The sequence below is a fragment of the Triticum urartu genome, chromosome 7A, assembly GCF_056163025.1.
Source record: "Triticum urartu cultivar PI428250 chromosome 7A, HENAU_Tu73, whole genome shotgun sequence".
In the NCBI taxonomy this organism is placed as follows: domain Eukaryota; kingdom Viridiplantae; phylum Streptophyta; class Magnoliopsida; order Poales; family Poaceae; genus Triticum; species Triticum urartu.
This window is the reverse complement of record NC_141879.1, coordinates 162,652,123-162,670,933: the sequence shown is the minus strand read 5'-3', so window position 1 is coordinate 162,670,933 and position 18,811 is coordinate 162,652,123. Positions and strand designations below refer to the sequence as shown.

General features: G+C 43.4%; 1 protein-coding gene across 1 annotated transcript; it reads left to right on the top strand.

Annotated features, from left to right (window-relative positions):
• The first annotated feature begins 1,173 nt into the window (after nt 1-1,173).
• LOC147958772 (uncharacterized) lies at nt 1,174-4,325 on the top strand. Its single transcript, XM_087532297.1, has 7 exons — nt 1,174-1,328; nt 1,433-1,601; nt 3,106-3,279; nt 3,367-3,744; nt 3,832-3,996; nt 4,089-4,151; nt 4,242-4,325. Exons 1-7 carry the CDS (start codon nt 1,174-1,176, stop codon nt 4,323-4,325), a joined length of 1,188 nt encoding a protein of 395 aa, XP_087388423.1.
• Nucleotides 4,326-18,811: the final 14,486 nt, after the last annotated feature.

Sequence of the window (18,811 nt, the reverse complement as noted above, 5' to 3'; positions counted from 1 at the left end):
ATAGTCTTCGTCATAAAAGAGCCAGCACAAGAAGTATCGAGCATGGTGCGATTGTTATCAGAATGCCGAGCATATAAATTTTGAATAATCATCTCTCTTGAGAGCTCATGATTGGGGCATGAATATAACATTGATTTAAGCCTCCCCCAAGCTTGACCAATGCTTTCTCCTTCGCGAGGCCAGAAATTATATATATAAATGCGATCACGATGAACAAGATGCATAGGATAAAACTTCTAATGAAATTCCAATTTCAATCATTTGTAGTTCCATGACCCCGTATCATCACATAGCCTATACCATGTCAATGCATCTCCCTTCAAAGATAAAGGGAAGACCTTCTTCCTAATAACATCTCCGGGCACACCTGCAAGCTTAAATAATCCACAAACTTCATCCACATATATCACTACTAAAAATAGGGAATTTTCCATCAGCCAGCTCTTTGCCATCTGCCAGCTGATGGCAAAGAACGTCTTTGCCATCTGCTTATAAAAAACAGATGGCAAAGAACTGATAGACGGCAAAGAACATGGTTGCCATCAGCCAATTCTTTGCCATCTGCTAGTGGATGGCAAATAATCTTTGCCATTTGCCAGCAGATGGCAAAGAGGTTGGCAAATCCTGTGGCCGTCAAACATCTAACGGCGTACCAGCCCCACCTCTTTGCCATCTGCCAGCAGACGGCAAAGATTCTTTGCCATGTGCTGGCACATGGCAAAGAGATGGGTTATTTTTTTCCAGGTAAAAAAAACTGTGGGGTTATCCCCTCCCTCTCTCCCCACCCATCCAGGTAAAAAAACAACCGCCCCGTCGCTCCCCTGCCCTGTCGCCGGCCGCGTCACTCCCCCGCCCCGTCGCCGTCGCTCCCCCGCCCCGTCACCGGCCCTCCCCCGCCCCCTCGCCGGCCCTCCCCTGCCACCCTGTCGCCGGCCCCGTCGCTCCCCCTGTCGCCGGCCGCGTCACTCCTCCACCCCGTCGCCTTCGCTCCCCCGCCCCGTCGCCGGCCCTCCATCGGCCTAACTGTGGGTCAGGCCGGCCGCCGCCGGCGCCAAGCCCCCGAGAGACGCCACGACCTCCACCGCGCAGGAGCAACGAGAGCAGGAGCAGCAGCTCACCTCCTCGTGGTGCGGCGCCTACGAGGAGCCATCGCCGTCACCGTCGGTGTCCTCGATGGAGGCGCAAGATCCCGCGGCGCTGCGCGTGGGGATCATCAGGTTCGGCAACTTCACGCAGTTCATCGCCAGGGGCATCCAGCGGCAGGGCCACGCCGTGTTGGCCACCTCCAGATCCGACTACTGCTCCGCCCACGGGATTCGCTTCTTCAGGTGACCAGCCATGCCAACCCACGAACCTATCTTTCTTCTATTCCAGTCGGGATGCAACTGCAAGGGGATCGATTGATCATGCTGTGAAATGCTGACAACAACAGAAGCTTGGAGGCGTTGTGCGAGGAGCAGCCGGACGTGCTGCTGGTTTGCAGCTCCATCCTCTCCACGGAGTCCGTCGTCCGCGCCATCCCCCTCGCCAAGCTCCGCCCCGACACCATCGTCGCCGATGTGCTCTCCGTCAAGCAGTTCCCCCGCAACCTCCTCCTCGAGGTACTTACATCAGCTACAAATCTTCAACCCAAACTATACTTACCATTGTTGATCACACCAGTACCAATACCACTATTTGCGTATGAAAAGTTGGTTTAAGTGGCTGCTTAGTACTCCCATCTTTGGTCTCTGTCATCCGCTATCTTCACATTTTTAAGGCTCCACTAGAGAATAGGAACATATAAGTTGTAATGCATCAGCTCTGGACCATGATGAGATCATGATATCGTGTGCTAGTTGGGTCCATATGATTATTATTACTTCCAATAGTGTTTACTTTCTCTATAGATATTTAAACCAATCTGAGAGATTCTAACAAATTTTAGCATGCCAGCCAGGCTAAAATGAATTACTGAAAGTTTATTGGAGTTTGCGAGTAAACCATATTATATGCTTTGACTTACAAAAGTTGAAAGTAAGCTCTAAATATTATATTCTTTAGTTGATGGTAAAATACTTGATACCTTCATTGACATAAAAAATTGATCATTACATTTATGATAAATATGTTACTGTTTTCACGAACAATCGGCTAAATATCTTTTATAAAAATTATATATACTCAGTTCCCATCTGGTTGGTACATATCCGGCAAATTTGTGCCTCACTTCTACTTTGTGCCCATATAATCACAATGGGGGCCGTGGCTGATTTATCTAGCATTACAGACTAAATGGCAATTTATCTCGAGCAGTTTTCTACCATCCACGTCCTCCTTATGCCCATATAATCACAATGGAGTCATGGCTGATTCTGTATCCAGCATTAGAGACTAACTTGCAATTTATCTCAAACATTTTTCTAACACCCATGTCCTCTTTATGCCCATATAATCACAATGGGGTCGTGGCTGATTTTGTATCCCACATTACATACTAACTTGCAATTTATCTCAAACATTTTTCTACACTCGTGTCCTCTTTATGGTATCAATGTGAAATACGAATTATATTTAGGTTTACACAAATTGTAATATATTCTTTGATTACATAAATCACAACTAATCTTTAACTAGTTGGTCTACTCTATTTATTTACTTCAGCCTATGGATTAGCCTACTATATTTTATTGGACAATCATAGATCCTATATTATTATGTTTGCGGGGAATAATAAATCAAATATGATGTTAAATGGTGCCCATACAGAAGAGTGTAGATCAATTAGTTGAACATTGGTCACTGGTCTTAATTCAGTAGGGTGTGCCTGAGTTTCTTCTTGCTTTCATATGCATGACATATGAGTACATATGCTGGCCATCTACTATAAACATACCATAGAAATATAGAAATATGTAGGCTGCAGCAGGTTCCCTTGTGTCTGTTGGTCGATGACTACGTTTTGTTAAAATGCTGCAACATGCAGTCTCATTAGTAATCGTCGGATGGATCTCACATGCAGTCTCATTAGTACATGAAGGTAATTACCTATTCTTAAGGCATTGTACTTAGTTTCCTTGATTTGATTCATAGGCGTAGCGCTCAAATTTCTCCTGCTTAACTTAGGTGCCCTCGAGATGGTGTGCGGACAAGATGGACTGCTGGGAGGCGTTGGTGGATGAGTGGTGCTCTCCCCAGTGGCGCGTCACCCACAACATTGCAAAGGAGAAGCAACTCAAAATGAAAGGTGTGCCACACCATCTAGGAAGCGTCAACCTAAATGGGTACGGGAAAAACTGGGTATGTGTGGTTTGCTTGATGATTCATGCAAATTCATTCTTTGTGCTAGTTTGAGTCCTTAACTAATACTCTGTTCCTCTCTTTTAGTCAAAACACAACAAGGCTCCAGTGCCAGAGCTGTTCGACCTCTATGGCATGTCCAATATTGCACCGTACAAGAAGGCCAAGGCATTCTCTGAGTCTGACCTCGAAAATGCAAAGAACTTCAGCAACGAGGCCTCCCACCACAAGATGGTGCAGTACGTTAAGCAGGGAAAGGCGAGGAAAGGGCCGGACTTTAACTCGAGCCGGCCTCTTGATCCAGAGCTGGTGATGATATCTGGTGGAGGGAGGTCCCATGGCTCATTAGCCATTGGTAATGGACTGATACGTTGTAGTATCACTCTCCCGCAGATCAAGAAGCGCCAGACCAGCTCTGATCCTGAGATACCGCCTCGTTTACGACCAGTGGAAATCGAATTCCAGGTTTGTTATATGGACTCAGTAGCCTTTCCTCCATTACATTGTGTTTGCGGCCGTCGATGATTACAATGCTAACGAGTGGTGTTGCAGGCTGCTATTGAGGCAGAGAGAACGAAGACCCAGGCTTCTTTTGAGGAGAGGGACCGGCAGGCGGCGGAGAGGGACAGGGAGAATGAGGAGAGGACGGCTAGGCTGTTGGAGGAGGAGAGGAACCGGAACGACTCGGCTAACCGGGCCATGTACGATCTCTTCATGGTAAGTTTCTTCTGCATATTAGCTAAATCATGCATGCATTGTTCCTTTCATTAGTAACTAATATGACTGACTTGTCAAAACCAAATGTGCAGTCCATGTGCGAGAAGAACGGCCAGACCCCTCCGCCGATGGCAGTCATTGCTCCGGCGGGCACGGTGAGTTTCATTTGAACGGTCATTAGTTACTAGTCTTCACATTTGAGTTGCATCATGCTAACGATACATTGGAAATAATCTTTGGTGCAGAGTAACTCCCGACAAGCATCGACCGATCCTTCTCCATCTTCCACTGGCACGACCGGTCCTACACCTACACCTACACCTCCGTGATGATGGTAAGTTTCCCAAGTGTTTTGCTTAATAGACTTTTGTTGTGATGCCATGTTGTATCTACACATATCGTGCATAATGTGTGTATGTTTGAAATGCATTGTATGTGTGGGATTCGACACCTAGTCATGTGCCTTTGGTAGCCTTCCATACAGGGAAATGCCTCCTAGTGCTTCCACTGAGCCATGGTAGTTCGCTACTGCTCTGGAACACATGGATTGACCGGCATGTGTCCTTCTTTGCTCCTGTGTCTGTCCCTATGGGGAAATGTCACGCGGTGTATCACTGAAGTCCTTGTAGCTTGCTACGACTTGGTTGCACTCGCTGATGACCGACACGTGCATTGCTGGGTCATGTATGCCTGTCCCTGTACGTTTGTGCCACCTTGGTTCTATGACTAGTCATGTTGGCCCGGGTTCTCTGCCATATGGATACTAGCGACATAATCATATACTTAGCATTGTTTCCTCCAAAATGACTCAATATGCTTAGCTAGCTCAAAAATGACATAATAAGCTTAATTAGCTCCAAAATGACATATTTAACCTAGGATAGCTCTAAAATGACCTATACTTAGCATTTTTCCTCTAAAATGACTTAATATGCTTAGCTTACTCTAAAATGACATAATATGCTTAAGAAATGACATATTTTAGCTCCTAAATGACTTCACATGCTTAGCTAGCTCCAAAATGACATAATAACCTTACTTAGCTCTAGAATGACCTTAGCATGGTTTACACCAAAATGACTTAGTGTGCTTAGCTAGCTCAAAAATGACATAATAACCATACTTAGCTCCAAAATGACCTATTTTACAGATATAAGTTGCATCATAATAATCTTCACATTTTAGTTGCATCATAATAATCTTCTTCTAGTCTTCTTCTTCTAACTTTCTTCTTTCCCATTTTACAGATTTGCTTAAGATCACGGAAGCTTGGGTTGATGGAGTGCTTGTATTTAGTTTTTGTTTTGACCTTGTGAAACTTGTTACCTATGGATGAAACTGTGTAATATTGATGAAACTATGTATATGTACGGATGAAACTTGCTACTATTGGTAACATGTATTGGATATATGTGTTCATGACTTTTGGTAATATGTGTTAAATATGCTATATTGGTCATAGAAATATATTTGTGTTTCATATTCTGTGAAAATGAATTGATATAAGAAAAAATAAAATTAAATGGGGGCAATATAGTCACTTTGCCATCTGCTGGAAGATGGCAAAGAGCTTTGCCATCAGCTGGCAGATGGCAAAGAGGCCACGTGTCATCTACATGTAAAATTTGGGCTAGCCTATTTGGGCTCTTTGCCATCTGCCAGCAGATGGCAAAGCTCTCTGCCATGTGTTGGCAGACGGCAAAGCATGCAGCCTTTGCCATCAGCTGGCACACGGCAAAGAGCCTGCATACTTTGCCATCTGCTGGCAGACGGTAAAGAGCCTACAGCCTTTGCCGTCTGCTGGCTGACGGCAAAGAGCCTGCAGCCTTTGCTATCTGCTGGCTGATGGCAAAGTATGCCGTTAGCCTTCTAATGGGGCTAACCCCGTTAAGAGGCTTTTCCATCTGCCAACTGATGGCAAAGCCACAGGCTCTTGGCCCTCAGCCAGCAGACGGCAAAGAAGCCTTTGCCGGCAGGGTTTCAGAAAAACTGTTTGCCATCTGCTGGCAGATGGCAAAGCCTTTGCCATCAGCCGACCATGCCTTTGCCATCTGCCATGGCAGATGGCAAAGTGCCAGATTCCAGTAGTGTATTAGGTGCTCATCAGGATGCTTTGTTCCATCTCCTGCAAAAGGATTAGCTAGCAGTTTTTCTAACATACCCGAAGGAATTTCAAAGCAGACATTTTCATTTTCACTAGGTTCAGTAGGTTAAGCAGAAACTCTTTGCTCTACTGGTCGGGGTGAGGATACCTCGAACAAGCCCCTTAGAGGATTACTTTCCATAGCAACAAGTGATAGTAAATTTCGGCACACTATATATTTTTTCCTTACCAAATTCCACCTACCAAAGGCGCTTCACTCCCCGGCAACGGTGCCAGAAAAGAGTATTGATGACCCACAAGTATAGGGGATCTATCGTAGTCCTTTCGATAAGTAAGAGTGTCGAACTCAACGAGGAGCAGAAGGAAATGATAAGCGGTTTTCAGCAAGGTATTCTCTGCAAGCACTGAAATAATAGGTAACAGATAGTTTTGTGATAGGATAATTTGTAACGAGTAACAAGTAACAAAAGTAAATAAAGTGCAGCAAGGTGGCCCAATCCTTTTTGTAGCAAAGGACAAGCCTGGACAAACTCTTATATGGAGAAAAGCGCTCCCGAGGACACATGGGAATATCATCAAGCTAGTTTTCATCACGTTCATATGATTCGCGTTCGGTACTTTGATAATTTGGTATGTGGGTGGATCGGTGCTTGGGTACTGTCCTTACTTGTACAAGCATCCCACTTATGATTAACCTCTATTGCAAGCATCCGCAACTACAACAAAAGTATTAAGGTAAACCTAACCATAGCATGGAACATATGGATCCAAATCAGCCCCTTACGAAGCAACGCATAAACTAGGGTTTAAGCTTCTGTCACTCTAGCAACCCATCATCTACTTATTACTTCCCAATGCCTTCCTCTAGGTCTGAATAATGGTGAAGTGTTATGTAGTCGACGTTCACATAACACCACTAGAGGGTAGACAACATACATCTCATCAAAATATCAAACGAATACCAAATTCACATGACTACTAATAGCAAGACTTCTCCCATGTCCTCAAGAACAAACGTAACTACTCACAAAGCATATTCATGTTCATAATCAGAGGAGTATTAATATGCATATAGGATCTGAACATACGATCTTCCACCAAGTAAACCAACTAGCATCAACTACAAGGAGTAATCAACACTACTAGCAACCCACAGGTACCAATCCCGGACTTAGAGACAAGAATTGGATATAAGAGATGAACTAAGGTTTGAGAGGAGATGGTGCTGGTGAAGATGTTGATGGAGATTAACCCCCTCCCAATGAGAGGATCGTTGGAGATGACGATGGCAATGATTTCCCCCTCCCGGAGGGAAGTTTCCCCGGCAGAACAGCTCCGCCAGAGCCCTAGATTGGTTCCGCCAAGGTTCCGCCTCGTGGCGGCGGAGTCTCGTCCGGAAAGATGGCTTATGATTTTTTTCTCATCAAAAGACTCCATATAGCAGAAGATGGCCACCGGAGGGCCACCAGGGGGCCCCCGAGGTAGGGGGGCGCGCTCAGGGGGGTAGGGTGCGCCCCCACCCTCGTGTGCTGGGTGTGGCCCCCCTGGTGAACTTCTTGCGCTCAGTAATTTTTATATATTCTGAAAACATCTTCCGTGAAGTTTCAGGACTTTTGGAGCTGTGCAGAATAGGTCTCTAATATTTGCTCCTTTTCCAGCCCAGAATCCCAGCTGTCGGCATTCTCCCTCTTTATGTAAACCTTGTAAAATAAGAGAGAATAGGCATAAGTATTGTGACATAATGTGTAATAATAGTCCATAATGCAATAAATATCGATATAAAAGCATGATGCAAAATGGACGTATCAGAGTAGGACTCCCCTTTTCCTAGTCCTACTAGGAGGGCGGAAGGAAGGAGGAGAGGGAGAAGGAAAGGGGGGCACCGCCCCCCTCCCTAGTCCAATTCGGACTAGAGGGGGAGGAGGCGCACGGCCTGCCCTGGCCGGCCCTCTCTCTCCACTAAGGCCCATGTGGCCCATTAGTTCCCTGGGGGGGTTCCGGTAACCCCTCCGGCACTCCGTCTTTCTCCGAAATCACCCAGAACACTTTCGGTGTCCGAATATAGCCGTCCAATATATCGATCTTTATGTCTCGACCATTTCGAGACTCCTCGTCATGTCCGTGATCATATGAGGGACTCCAAACTAGCTTCGGTACATCAAAACACATAAACTCATAATACCGATCGTCACCGAACGTTAGGCGTGCGGACCCTACAGGTTCGAGAACTATGTAGACATGACCGAGACTCATCTCCGGTCAATAGCCAATAGCGCAACCTGGATGCTCATATTGGTTCCTACATATTCTACGAAGATCTTGATCAGTCAAACCGCACAACAACATACGTTGTTCCCTTTGTCATCGGTATGTTACTTGCCCGAGATTCGATCGTCGGTATCTCAATACCTAGTTCAATATCGTTACCGGCAAGTCTCTTTACTCGTTCTGTAATGCATCATCCCATAACTAACTCATTAGTCACATTGCTTGCAAGGCTTATAGTGATGTGCATTACCGAGAGGGCCCAGAGATACCTCTCTGATACTCGGAGTGACAAGTCCAAATCTCGATCTATGCCAATTCAACAAACACCATCAGAGACACCTGTAGAGCATCTTTATAGTCACCCAGTTACATTGTGACGTTTGATAGCACACTAAGTGTTCCTCCTGTATTCGGGAGTTGCATGATCTCATAGTCATAGGAACATGTATAAGTTATGGAGAAAGAAATAGCAACAAACTAAACGATCATCATGCTAAGCTAACAGATGATTCAAGTCGATCACATCATTCTCTAATGATGTGATCCCGTTAATCAAATGACAACTCATGTCTATGGTTGGGAAACATAACCATCATTGATTCAACGAGCTAGTCAAGTAGAGGCATACTAGTGACACTCTGTTTGTCTATGTATTCACACATGTACTAAATTTCTGGTTTATACAATTCTAGCATGAATAATAAACATTTATCATGATATAAGGAAATATAAATAACAACTTTGTTATTGCCTCTAGGGCATATTTCCTTCAGTCTCTCACTTGCACTAGAGTCAATAATCTATATTACATTGTAATGATTCTAACACCCATGGAGTCCTGGTGCTGATCATGTTTTGCTCATGAGAGAGGCTTAGTCAACGGGTCTGCAACATTCAGATTCGTATGTATCTTGCATATCTCTATGTCTCCCTCCTTGACTTGAATTGGATGGAATTGAAGTGTCACTTGATGTGCTTGGTTCTCTTGTGAAATTCGGATTCCTTTGCCAAGGCAATTGCACTAGTGTTGTCACAAAAGATTTTCATTGGACCCGAAGCACTAGGTATGACACCTAGATCGGATATGAACTCCTTCATCCAGACTCCTTCATTTGCTGCTTCCGAAGCAGCTATGTACTCCGCTTCACACCTAGATCCCGCCACGACGCTCTGCTTGGAACTGCACCAACTGACAGCTCCACCATTTAATAAAAACACGTATCCGGTTTGTGACTTAGAGCCATCCGGATCAGTGTCAAAGCTTGCATCGACGTAACCGTTTACGATGAGCTCTTTGTCACCTCCATATACGAGAAACATATCCTTACTCCTTTTCAGGTATTTCAGGATGTTCTTGACCGCTGTCCAGTGATCCACTCCTGGATTACTTTGGTACCTCCCTGCTAAACTAATAGCAAGGAACACTTAAGGTCTGGTACACAACATTGCATACGTGATAGAACCTATGGCTGAAGCATAGGGAATGACTTTCATTTTCTCTCCATCTTCTGCAGTGGTCGGGCATTGAGTCTGACTCAACTTCACACCTTGTAACACAGGCAAGAACCCTTTCTTTGCCTGATCCATTTTGAACTTCTTCAAAACTTTATCAAGGTATCACTACAAAAAAAAGACACATCCGTGACATTTTGGACCGAACGAAATTTTTTCTGCATACATATGACACTTCTATGACGATAATTGTGACAAAACCCGATATCATCATAGATGTGCTGGGCTCCTACTTCTACGACAAAAAATCATGACAGAAAATGGGCTTTTCGTCCTGGGCGGGCCGGAGACGCAGCTGCATGACATTCTTTGGGCCGTCCATGACGGAAAAAACTGTGGTAGAAGCGAGGGCGAGGAAAATTTCGGGGAGTTCCCGGTTACGGTGGGAGGTCGGGGCCGAGCGATTCGTATTTCTCTTATACACGTATGCGCGTGTGTGTGAGGCGTTGGCTCTAACTGAACCCAAGCGAGGCATTGGGCTCTAACTGAACCCAAGCGATTGCACTGCAGGCTACGCGTTACTGAACCCAAGCGGTCGATCGATGGCTGTTAACTGAACCCGATCGAGCGATTCCTTTGCTACTGCTGCTAACTAAAGCCGATCGATGCTGCCTCTGGATGAACAGTGAGCGTTGCAGGGGGGGGTTGGATGAACAGTTCCCGATGGGGTGGATGAACAGGACCCCGATCGATCGAGCCGGTTGGGGCTTGATGAACAGGACCCCGTGGAGGGCTGGATGAACAGGACCACCCCGTGGAGGGCAGGATGAACAGTAGACGGTGGAGGGCAGGATGAACAGTAGCCCGTGGAGGGGTGGTTGAACAGGAGCCCGTGGAGAGGGCTGGTTGAACAGTAGCCGGTGGAGTAGCGCGCGGTGGAGGCTGGATGAACAGGAGCCCGTGGATGAACAGTCGTAGGTGGAGGCTGGAGGAGGTCGACGGTGGATGAACAATAGCTCGTGGAGGCTGGAGGGGGTCGACGGTGGAGATGAACAGTATCTCGTGGAGTCCCGTTTTGCGGTACGCCACACCCCTCCCGATGAACAGGACCCCCGTTTCGACCGTAGCGCTCCAACACAAGTCTGTTTCCTCTGTTTTGCGGTACGCCACACCCCTCCTGATGAACAGGACCCTCGTTTCGACCGTAGGAGGTCCGTTTCTTTCGTTTTGCGGTACGCCAGACCCCTCCTAATGAACAGGATCCCATTTCGAACGTGGCCGGTCGAACACAAGGCCGTTTCCTCCGTTGTGCGGTGCGCCAGGCCTCGTTTCCATCGCATGTTCCGTCCAAGCCCTCCCGATGAACACGACGCATTCCGTTGCCTCCCCATGCACACGATGCATTCCGTTGCCTCCCCATGAACACGACAACGACGCTGTTTCTCCATTCCGTCCCAGCCATGTACACGAGCCCTGGCCGTACGTATGCGCGAGTAGGCGTTCGAGACCCCGCCCGTATGTACACATACGTGGCCGTATTTTCTTTCTTGCACCCTGGCCGCTGTACGTACGTGTACATGCTACGTGCGCGCCTCTACTATGACACGTGCGCGCCTCTTCATCGACTAGTATATATTTACGTACACGTTCACGACCAGAATGACAATGCTACGTACGCTTCGACCAGGTGGGTCCCGACTGTCAGGCACTTCCTTGCGTGCGAAGATGTAGCTGATGGGTCCCAGCAGTCAGGGGGTGACACGTCCATTTTGCATCATGCTTTTATATCGATATTTATTATATTATGGGCTATTATTTCACTTTATGTCACAATACTTATGGCTATTCTCTCTTATTTTACAAGGTTTACATAAGGAGGGAGAATGCCGGCAGCTGGAATTCTGGGCTGGAAAAGGAGCAAATATTAGAGACCTATTCTGCGCAACTCCAAAAGTCCTGAAACTCCACGGAACATATTAAAATAAATAAATAAAAATCCTCGCCAAAGATGAAGGCCAGGGGCCCCACACCCTACCTCGTGGGCCCCTGGTGGCTCTCCGACGTCCATCTTCTGCTATACGAAGTCTTTCGATGAGAAAAAAAGGAGGAGGAACCTTTCGGGATGAGACTCCGCCGCCACGAGGCGGAACCTTGGCGGAACCAATCTAGAGCTCCGTCAGAGCTATTCTGCCGGGGATACTTCCCTCCGGGAGGGGGAAATCATCACCATCATCATCACCAACGCTCTTCTCATCGGGAGAGGGCAATATCCATCAACATCTTCATCGGCACCATCTCATCTCCAAACCCTAGTTCATCTCTTGTATCCAATTCATCTCTCAAAGTCCGGGATTGGTGCTAGTAGGTTGCTAGTAGTGTTGATTACTCCTTGTAGTTGATGCTAGTTGGTTTATTTGGTGAAAGATCATATGTTGAGATCCTATATGCATATTATTACCCCTCTGATTATGAACATGAATATGCTTTGTGAGTAATTACGTTTGTTCCCGAGGACAAGGGAGAAGTCTTGCTATCAGTAGTCATGTGAATTTTGTATTCGTTTGATATTTTGATAAGATGTATGTTGTCTAGCCTCTAGTGGTGTTATGTGAACGTCGACTACATAACTCTTCACCATTATTTGGGCCTAGAGTAAGGCATTGGGAAGTAATAAGTAGATGATGGGTTGCTAGAGTGACAGAAGCTGAAACCCTAGTTTATGCGTTTCTTCGTAAGGGGCTGATTTGGATCCACATGTTCCATGCTATGGTTAGGTTTACCTTAATACTTTTGTTGTAGTTGCAGATGCTTGCAATAGAGGTTAGTCATAAGTGGGATGCTTTTTCAAGTAAGAACAACACCCAAGCACCGGTCCACCCACATATCAAATTATCAAAGTATCGAATGTGAATCATATGAACGTGATGAGAACTAGCTTGACGATATTCCCATGTGTCCTCAGGAGCGCTTTTCCTATTATAAGAGTTTGTTCCGGCTTGTCCTTTGCTACAAAAAGGATTGGGCCACCTTGCTGCACTTTATTTACTTTTGTTACTTGTTTCTCGTTACAATTTATATTGTCACAAAACTATCTGTTACCACTTATTTCAGTACTTGCAGAGAATACCTTGCTGAAAACCGCTTATCATTTCCTTCTGCTCCTGGTTGGGTTCGACACTCTTACTTATCGAAAGGACTACGATAGATCCCCTATACTTGTGGGTCATCAAGACTCTTTTCTGGCGCCGTTGCCGGGGAGTGTAGCACCTTTGGTAGGTGGAATTTGGTAAGGAGAAATTTATATAGTGTGCTGAAATTTACTGTCACTTGTTACTATGGAAAGTAATTCTCTAGGGGCTTGTTCGGGGTATCTTCACCCCATCTAGTAGAGAAAAGAGTTGCTCCTCAAGGTACTGAACCTATTGAAAATGAAACTCCTTTTGAATTTCCTTCGGGTATGATGGAAAAACTGCTAGCTAACCCTTTTACAGGAGATGGAACAAAGCATCCTGATGAGCACTTAATATATGTGGATGAAGTTTGTGGATTATTTAAGCTTGCAGGTATACCCGATGATGTTGCTAAGAAGAAGGTCTTCCCTTTATCTTTGAAGGGAGACACATTGATATGGTATAGGCTATGTGATGATATGAGATGATGGAAGTATAAAAGATTGAAATTGGAATTTCATCAAAAGTATTACCCTATGCATCTTGTTCATCGTGATCACAATTATATATATAATTTCTAGCCTCGCGAAGGAGTAAGCATCGCTCAAGCTTGGGGGAGGCTTAAATCAATGTTATATTCATGCCCCAATCATGAGCTCTCGAGAGAAATAATTATGCAAAGTTTTTATGCTCGGCTTTCTCATAATAATCAAACCATGCTCGATACTTCTTGTGCTAGCTCTTTTATGATGAAGACTATTGAATTCAGATGGAATTTATTGGATAGAATTAAATGCAACTCTGAAGATTGGGACCTCGACGAAGGTAAGGAGTCAGGCATGACACCTAAGTTTGATTGTGTTAAATCTTTTATGGATATTGATATTTTCCGTAAGTTTAGCACTAAATATGGACTTGACTCTGAGATAGTAGCTTCTTTCTGTGAATCTTTTGCTACTTATGTTGATCTCCCTAAGGAGAAGTGGTTTAAATATCATCCTCCCATAGAAGTAAAAGTAGCTACACCTATTAAAGTTGAAGAAAAGACTGTCACTTATAATGATCCTATTGTTCCTACTTCTTATGTTGAGGAACCACCTTTCCCTGTTAGAATAAAGGATCATGCTAAAGCTTCAACTGTTGTTCATAAAAGCAATATTAGAACTTATACACCTCCTGAGAAAGTTAAAGTAGAACCTAATATTGCTATTGTTAAAGATCTCTTGTCTGATAATATTGATGGGCATGTTATTCAGTTCGATGGTGAAACTGCTAGAATTGCTAAGCCTTGTGATAAAGATAAACATAGACCTGTGGTAGGCGTACCTGTTATTTCTGTTAAAATAGGAGATCATTGTTATCATGGCTTATGTGATATGGGTGCAAGTGCTAGTGTTATACCGCATACTTTATACGAAGAAATTAAGAATGAAATTGCACCTGCTGAGTTAGATGGTATTGATGTCACAATTAAACTTGCCAATAGAGATACTATTTCACCAATTGGGATTGTTAGAGATGTTGAAGTCTTGTGTGGGAAAACTAAATATCCTGCTGATTTTCTTGTTCTTACTTCTCCGCAAGATAGCTTTTGTCCCATTATATTTGGTAGACCCTTCTTGAACACTGTTAATGCTAGGATAGATTGCGAAAAGAATGTTGTTACTATTGGCTTGGATGATATGGTTCATGAGTTTAATTTCTCTAAATTTAGTAAACAACATCGTGAGGAAGAATTACCTAGTAAGGATGAAATTATTGGACTTGCTTCTATTGCCGTACCTCCTAGTGATCCTTTAGAACACTATTTTCTAGACCATGAAAATGATATGTTCATGAATGAAAGAAGGGAAATAGATGAAGTATTCTTTAAACAGGAACCTATTCTGCATCACAATTTGCCTGTTGAAATTTTAGGGGATCCTCCTCCACCCAAGGGTGATCCCGTGTATGAGCTTAAACCATTGCCTGATAATCTTAAATATGCTTATCTTGATGAAAAGAAGATATATCATGTTATTATTAGTGCTAACCTTTCAGAGCATGAAGAAGAAAGATTATTGAAAACTCTGAAGAAGCACCGTGCTGCTATTGGATATACTCTTGATGATCTTAAGGGCATTAGTCCCACTCTATGTCAACATAAAATAAATTTGGAAGCAGATGCCAAACCAGTTCGTGATCCTCAATGATGTTTGAATCCTAAAATGAAAGAAGTGGTAAGAAAATAAATACTAAAGCTTCTGGAGGCAGGTATAATCTATCCCGTTGCTGATAGTGAGTGGGTAAGTCCTGACCATTGTGTCCCTAAGAAGGGAGGTATTACTGTTGTTCCTAATGATAAAGATGAATTGATTCCACAAAGAATTATCACAGGTTATAGGATGGTAATTGATTTCCGCAAATTAAATAAAGCTACTAAGAAAGATCATTACCCCTTACCTTTTATTGATCAAATGCTAGAAAGATTATGCAAAGATACACACTATTGCTTTCTAGATGGTTATTCTGGTTTCTCTCAAATACCTGTGTCGGCTAGAGATCAATCAAAGACTACTTTTACATGCCCTTTTGGTACTTTTGCTTATAGACGTATGCCTTTTGGTTTATGTAATGCACCTGCTACCTTTCAAAGATGCATGATGGCTATATTTCTGACTTTTGTGATAAGATTTGTGAGGTTTTCATGGACGATTTTTCCGTCTATGGTTCCTCTTTTCATGATTGCTTGAGCAATCTTGATCATGTTTTGCAGAGATGTGAAGAAACTGATCTTGTCTTGAATTGGGAAAAGTGCCACTTTATGGTTAATGAAGGTATTGTCTTGGGGCATAAAGTTTCTAAAGGAGATATTGAAGTTGATAAAGCCAAGGTCGATGCTATTGAAAAGATGCCATGTCCCAAGGACATCAAAGGTATAAGAAGTTTCCTTGGTCACGTCGGATTTTACAGGAGGTTCATTAAGGACTTCTCAAAAATTTCCCGGCCTCTGGCTAATTTATTACAAAAAGATATACCATTTGTCTTTGATGATGATTGTGTAGAAGCATTTGAAATACTTAAGAAAGCATTAGTCTCTGCACCTATTGTTCAGCCACCTAATTGGAATTTACCCTTTGAAATTATGTGTGATGCTAGCGATTATGCTGTAGGTGCTCTTCTAGGGCAAAGAGTTGATAAGAAATTAAATGTTATTCATTATGCTAGTAAGACTCTAGACAATGCTCAAAGAAATTATGCTACTACTGAAAAAGAGCTTTTAGCAGTTGTATTTGCTTGTGATAAGTTCAGACCTTATATTGTTGATTCTAAAGTAACTATTCAAACTGATCATGCTGCTATTAAATACCTTATGGAAAAGAAAGATCCTAAACCTAGACTTATTAGATTGGTTCTCTTGCTACTAGAATTTGATTTGCATATTGTTGATAGAAAGGGAGCTGAGAACCCCGTTACAGACAACTTGTCTAGGTTATAAAATATTCCTGATGACCCACTACCTATTGATGATAGCTTTCCTGATGAACAATTAAATGTTATAAGTACTTCTCGTAGTACTCCATGGTATGCTGATTATGCTAATTATATTGTTGCGAAGTTTATACCACCTAGCTTCACATACCAGCAAAAGAAAAAGTTTTTCTATGACTTGAGACATTACTTTTGGGATGACCCACATCTTTATAAAGAAGGAGTAGATGGTGTTATTAGACATTGTGTACCTGAGCATGAGCAGGAACAGATCCTACGCAAGTGTCATTCCAAGGCTTATGGAGGACACCACGCTGGAGATAGAACTGCACATAACGTATTGCAATCTGGTTTTTATTGGCCTACTCTCTTTAAGGATGCCCGTAAGTTTGTCTTGTCTTGTGATAAATGTCAAAGAATTGGTAATATTAGTAGACGTCAAGAAATGCCTATGAATTATTCTGTTGTTATTGAACCGTTTGATGTTTGGGGCTTTGATTATATGGGACCTTTTCCTGCCTATAATGGATACACACATATTTTAGTTGCTGTTGATTACGTTACTAAGTGAGTAGAAGCTATTCCAACTAGTACTCTTGATCATAACACTTATATTAAAATGCTTAAGGAAGTTATTTTCCCGAGGTTTGGAGTCCCTAGATATTTAATGACTGATGGTGGTTCACACTTTATTCATGGTGCTTTCCGTAAAATGCTTGCTAAGTATGATGTTAATCATAGAATTGCATCTCCTTATCACCCTCAGTCCAGTGGTCAAGTAGAGTTGGGTAATAGAGAGCTCAAATTAATTTTGCAAAAGACTGTTAATAGGTCTAGAAAGAATTGGTCCAAGAAACTTGACGATGCATTATGGGCTTATAGAACTGCATACAAAAATCCTATGGGTATGTCTCCGTATAAAATGATTTATGGAAAAGCATGTCACTTACCTCTTGAACTAGAACATAAGGCATATTAGGCTATTAAAGAGGTCAACTATGATTTTAAACTTGCCGGTGAGAAGAGGTTATTTGATATTAGCTCACTTGATGAATGGAGAACCCAAGCTTATGAAAATGCCAAGTTGTTTAAAGAAAAATTTAAAAGATGGCATGACAAAAGGATACAAAAGCGTGAGTTTAATGTAGGTGATTATGTATTGCTATACAACTCTCGTTTAAGATTTTTTGCAGGAAAACTTCTCTCAAAATGGGAAGGCCCCTATGTTATCGAAGAGGTCTATCGTTCTGGTGCCATAAAGATCAACAACTTTGAAGGCACAAATCCGAAGGTGGTAAACGGTCAAAGAATTAAAAATTATATCTCAGGTAATCCCATAAATGTTGAAACCAATATTATTGAAACCGTAACCCCGGAGGAATACATAAGGGACACTTTCCGGAATGTTTCAGACCCCGAAAAGGAATAGGTATGTGGTACGGTAAGTAAACCGACTCCAAAACAATTTTTAATGCAACATTTATCCGTTTTGGAATATTTAGAAAAATAGAAAAATAAGTAGTAGTCCGGGAAGGACAGGAGGGCCCCACGAGGGTGGTGGGCGCGCCCTACCCCCCCTGGGCGCGCCCCCCTACCTCGTGAGAACCTCGTGTGCCTTCCAGACTCCGTTTTCTTACACGATACATATTTTGGTCGGTAAAAATTCATTATATAATCTCCCGAAGGTTTTGACTCCCGTATCACGCAAATTTCCTCTGTTTTTTTTCGAGTTGTTGCTGCTGCAGATTAAATCAACATGTCTTCCCATGATTCGGAAGGAGAAAGCTATGTGGATGATTACTTAGCAAATCCAAAGGTCTATGGAGATGTGGAACACGATGGATGGACCACGGAGGAAGAAGAGGACTATGAACCCAAGGGGAAGGAGGAGACGAGCTTACATGAAGATGAAGCACCATTACCTCAACCTGGGGACATGCACGTGGAGTTCAAAAAGTCGAGTCTCCCTGATAGGGTAAAGAAACCCAAGTTCGAGTTTATCCCTTTTCTTCTATTGCAGGAAAATAAGCAGGACCTATGCAAAAAGATATTAACCGTGGAGTGGGAGATTGATGATATGAGGGATCAAAATGCCGTCCTCAAGCGCAAATTAAGGGAGAAGCCTAAGCCATCAACTAAGCCAACATCACTATCACCTTCTTCACCGACAAAGGAGATTATAATCACATGGGTATGGGCACTCCCCTTGGCAACTGCCAAGCTTGGGGGAGGTGCCCCGGTATCGTATCACAATCACAACTCCTATCTTCACCGTTTTTTCTTAGTTCGATCCTATTAGTAGTATCTTGATCTAGTAGAATAAAGTTTATGGCATGATCTAGTTTTGAGT